Consider the following 5,449-nt stretch of genomic DNA (forward strand, 5'->3'; position numbering starts at 1 on the left):
TCAAGTTTATTTGCTATACTGCCCATTAAGAAAAATTTCTGATCAGTTTACAATGCTAATAGGATCTTAAGGCTGATTGAATAGTGGGAGGAAGAGAGATTTGGCAGTGAGGGTAAAAAACAAGAAAGAGAAGAGGGGAAGAGCTACAATTCATGATGGGAAAAGTAGGAAGGAAGGTAGTATGAAAAGGGGAAGAGGAGATAGGTGTAATAGCCTGCTGGCTCAAGCCGAGAATAATCTCACAAACATTCTCTATGAAAAAGGTGCAATATACAGTAAAACCTATGGATTGCAAGTAACTTGGTATGCAGGTGTTTTGCAAGAGAAGCAAAACATTTGATTAAATTTTAACTTGATATACAAGCAATGTCTTACAATACGAGTACGTACAGTATACACGCGTCACATCGTCACAACCGAGCCGATGGTTCTTCTTTCTCTGACACTGCAAGAGTGTACTGAATGTTCTAAACGAGCAAGGTCTTGCAATACGAGTACGTATAGTATTTTGTATTAAAGTTTTTGGGTTGTGGAACGAATTTTCTGAGTTTCCATTATTTCTTATGAGGAAATTCGCTTTGATATTTGAGTATTTTGGATTACAAGCATGTTTTCGGAATGAATTATGCTTGTAAACCAAGGTTTTACTGTATATCGAACATCTATAGTGAGCATGGACCATATAAGTTACTTTTGAAACACTTGAAAGAAGAAAAGAAGGGATTGTCTTTGCACACGTGAAACAATAAGGAATGTCAGTTTATGTAAATGAAGTATGACAAGGCTCTTGATGTCGTGATCTTTGATGTTTATGTATGTAAAGAATTGTTTGATGTGGGGATATTTATTGATAAACGAGTAATATTTAAAAATTACATTTGTATTTTACCAACAACAGCTTCTATTGGAAGATATAATGAAAAAGGTGATAGTTTTAAGTAGAAATTAAAAGCCTGATCTTGAGCTGCCATGGTCACCATTTTGTTCTTAAAAGCCAACCCCAGCAGTTGAAGAAAATTCCAGATGGTCAGCACCAATATCTGGATAGAGGGGTGACTGGCAGCGTTATCTGCAAAGCAGTGATAATATTCATTCAATTATCTGAATAAATATTTTTGCTGTCCTAAATAATTTGGACACAGGTGGGCCACTGTTCTGCTAACTCCATGGACTGGTCGTGCTCCTCCCACACACTTCTCTGGAACGAGGTGGAGCACTTGGGTGGTGGCTAATGGCTGTCAGCAGCACTAGCTGGACAAAAAGACCCAGCCCATGGCACTTCTCTGGATACCAGAGATTGCGATCAGGATAAATCCTTTTAAAATACTGAGCAGTAATTGGACAGGGAGAGAAACTTCCAAAGCATATTCTCTTGGATTCTACATATGGCATCCAAATTAGGGCACACTGCCAAGGTGCACACGTAAATTAATTGAATAATGAGCTAACGACCAATTATTGATGCTAATTGGCACTCATTGGGATTTGAGGGCGCATCTGGTTTGCATGATGTTCTATAAAGCTGGGCACCTAAATCCCGTAGGATGTAAATCAAAAGAGGACAATGGGTGGATCAGGGGTATTTCTATAATATAGGATACCGGGTCACTTGCAGGTATAAGTCTTGTGCCCACAGCTGGGCGTGAAATAGCGCTTAGTGCTGATTTCTCCAGCGCCACATTTTGAGCATCATTTCTATAATTTCTCCCATTGCAGTTACCATGTTAGTCAAGTTGAATGTGCAGAAACAAAGGTTGCAAATTAACCAGAAAAAGATAACGTATATGACAAAACCCAGAAGCAGCAGAACATGATTTTGGTTGGAGGCACAAACAGACCAATCTTCAGCTGCTCCCGAGCCTTATAGTTGCTGATACTGTTGGATAAAATATTGAAATGCCCCCACCCTCTAGTACATGCTTTTCATACCGAAATCGGGAATACAAATATACACATGTACCTATTGTAAAATTAGGATTATAAATGCAACTGAGTATCGGAGGTTCCTTGTTTGGATATTCCTTAGAGGACAGAGTGGATGTGGTTATGTGTTGAGCTCTGTCTGGGGTGCTACAGTAGCTTCCTGGTTATCTGAACTTGGCCTGTTGAAGCTGTGACTCTTGTTCAAAAGTAGAAGTATCAAAGCTCATATAATTCCGGGTATATATACAGTATTAATATAATTACCCAGACCTATGTCTGCTCTCTTCTTTAGAATTCCCTGAGATGAACTAAGTTCAATTCTCACCACAGGAACCTGAACCTGTGACCCTGAGCAAGTTACTTAAATCTCCTCAAGTATGAAGAAAAACACTTTGATTGTGAGCCAACTAGGGACAGTATAACCTTCTTTGGTTGTACCGCAGAATGGTGGTACTGTATTACTCATTCATTCCTGTCCTGGATCAGAAATTCCCAGGCCCACATAATGGGAGGACTTAATGCAATCTTAAAGATCAGAGTGCTTCATGCTTAACTTCAAGCCACCAGTGTTTCAACATTAATTTCACGTAGGCAGTATTTCAATTACCACAGATGGTCAGGGATCAAAATCCAGTCTTCTGACTTCTGTTTTGATTTAACGGGTCTGCCAAAAAACAACTAACCCGTCCTCTCTCGTCTCTTTGTTGCAGGGAAGTCATTTGACTGTGAAATGGTTAACTCCGTTGCCTACCAGTATATGCACCCTTGCATAACATCTTCGGATCTTCTGCTAACCAACTGTACCCACCGTTAAGGAGTGAGTCAGCCATGCTACATGCTGAAGGGAATGCCCTATTGAAGGCTGTGTGGCAGGGTAAGTTCCGACTCACTCGCCTACTCCTGGAAGGTGGAGCCTATATCAATGAAGGCAATGCTCAAGGTGAAACACCCTTGATGGCAGCATGCCTGGCCAAATATGATGACCCCCAGAATAAGCCTAGGATGGTGAAATACCTGCTCGAAAATGGAGCCGACCCCAATATCCCGGACAAAATGGGGAAGACTGCTCTAATGCATGCGTGCTCAGACCAAGCTGGTGTGGATGTAGTGTCAATACTTCTGGACCATGCAGCAGACCCCAGCATGAAGGATTACTCAGGCTCCTCTGCATTGGTGTATGCAATTAATAGAGGGGATCGTGAGACCTTGCAGGTGCTGCTGGATGCCTGCAAAGCTAAAGGCAAAGAGGTTATTATCATCACCACCGATACGTCACCCTCGGGAACAAAGAAGACCAAACAATATCTCAACTCCCCTCCTTCTCCAGGGATTGATGACAAGCATTCTCCAGCGCTATGCATGTCCCCTTCAGATATTGAGCTCAAGACTTCACTTTCCCCAGCAAGTGAAAAGGAGGAAGAGAGGGATGTTTTTAACTTTAACATGGGCAGCAGACTGACTTGCCCTTCCTCATCCAAACCAGACATGGAGCCTTCTTCTGATCACTTACACCCCAAAAGCAGAGTAGTCAACAAGAAACAGCTAAAAAGGCTTAATTCTGAGCCATGGGGCCTAGTGGCGCCTTCAGTCCTGGGTGGGTCTCATTCACCTGCAACTTTGGAGAAGTCCACTGCAGTGAGTACAGAGGAAAAGATCACCAGTGAATTAAATGGCTTATCTATTTCCAAAAGACCTTTGCTCTCTAGACGACATAGTATAGAGGGCCAGGATCCATCCTGTTTCAAGATGGCTATCCATGCTTCTGCAGAAGATCCCTTGATTCTGGAATCGTCTTGGGCTGAAACGGTTAGTCATCTCCACCAACCTTTATCAAGGCGCAACACTGCTCCAGAAGCCCAGGAGACTGCTAGCAGCACCACCTTGGCCCCAACCATTGGGGCTAACTTGCGTGGAGTGGCCCACCATAAGTTAACTCGTATGGATCATTATGAGTCAGATTCCCATCTCTGTCCAGATTCCATCCCTGGCTCCCCAGATTCTGGTCGTGTGTCCTTGGAAAGGAGAAAATTCAATGCTTCACCTTTGACCCTTTTTACCAGCTCTTCCAGGGAGTCTTTAGAGAGCATTCCCAGTGCAGTATCACCCATGACAGTGCGTCGCAGGACACCTGGACTTTTGGAGAGGAGAGGCTCAGGAACTCACCTTTTGGATCACATTTCTCACACCAGACCCGGTTTCTTGCCTCCATTGAATGTAAACCCCAACCCCCCAATACCCGATATCCGATCCAATGGTAAGCCTTCTTCACCAATCCATGGCAGCCAGAAGACACTGGTTCCTGTGGCTCCCAGCTCCCCCAAACATTTTGATGCAAAAGCCAAGAAAAAGCTCATGAGAAGGCACTCTATGCAAACTGAACAGATAAAACAATTGACCAACTTTCAGAATCTATTGGTTCAAAGTGACTCTGTGAATTGAAAGCAACACTGATTTGTATAAAAATTGTGTTTTTCTGGTCCTCACTGCTGCTAAGGACTCTGCACTATCTGTTTTGTCATTCTTAAAGGATCCATAAGCTGAAAACAGAAGTTAGCACCCAGTTTATACTTGGCAGATGATAACTTGTGGGGGCGGGAGGAAAGAACAACTTCATGGCACAGAAATGTCCCTCGTATTAGGATGCTCTACTTATTCTGCGTAATCTTAACATTCCTGCATCGTTCAACTTTTCAAGAGTAAAACTCTGCTTCCCGGAAGGCATCCCACCCAAGTCCCATTTTAAAAAATTAAAGCTAGTTTGAATTTTGCTTATTTATTGCAAAATCCACCCAGGGCATGTTAGCAATTGCATTTTCCCAGGATCATGAGGTTGCAAATAAAAAAAACTGCAGGAAGTATACCCCTTCCCCCCTCCCATCCTTTATATAGTTTAGAAGCTGGTGCTCTGCAAACCTAACTTCCGGCCTAGTTTTCCCCTGTGCAGTGTGATCTTTGGTCCCTTGGGAAAACTGTGGCGAACAAAGACTACAACATACGTTGGCTAGAAAGTATGCATGAAAAGGCTAGGACTACATCCTTATAAAGGAAAAGCTGTCACAGTGGTACGCAGCAGGCCATGAAGAAAACAATAGTATCTGTAAAGTTCTTGCCATGAAGTTGTAGGATCTCTATTCTGGGAGGAGCTCTGCACCATAGCAGACTTTACTAGGGCTGCAGACCAGCACTGGAGAACCCTATGATTGTGGTCGCAAGTAAAGAGAAATGTAGAGCAGTTAGAAACCCAGAAAATGATAGCAGATAAAGACCCTGCTGCTTATCTAGTTTGCTAGTCCAGAAGTACTTTGATGAGACAGGGCCCTCACTTGCTCTCTGGGGCCTAAGGCATAGGGTTACAAGATTTTCCATTTGGAAAATCCGGACCCCTAAACCCGCCCCCAGGCCTGCCCAGTTCTACCCATTCCCACCCTGTCATGCCCGAGTCCTGTCCCCCAATCCCGTCCCAGCCCTGTCCCTCACTGCCATGTATGCACGGATGTCCTTCTGCCTGACGCGATGTGGAGGAAAG

General features: G+C 43.5%; 1 protein-coding gene across 1 annotated transcript; it reads left to right on the forward strand.

The window, feature by feature from the left end:
- Positions 1-2,748: 2,748 nt before the first annotated feature.
- Positions 2,749-4,362, forward strand: ANKRD34A (ankyrin repeat domain 34A). The gene has a single exon (XM_033923175.1). It carries the CDS (start codon positions 2,752-2,754, stop codon positions 4,360-4,362), a length of 1,611 nt encoding a protein of 536 aa, XP_033779066.1. The 5' UTR covers positions 2,749-2,751.
- The last annotated feature ends 1,087 nt before the right edge of the window (positions 4,363-5,449 follow it).

Source organism: Geotrypetes seraphini, chromosome 16 (genome assembly GCF_902459505.1).
Source record: "Geotrypetes seraphini chromosome 16, aGeoSer1.1, whole genome shotgun sequence".
Lineage (NCBI taxonomy): Eukaryota > Metazoa > Chordata > Amphibia > Gymnophiona > Dermophiidae > Geotrypetes > Geotrypetes seraphini.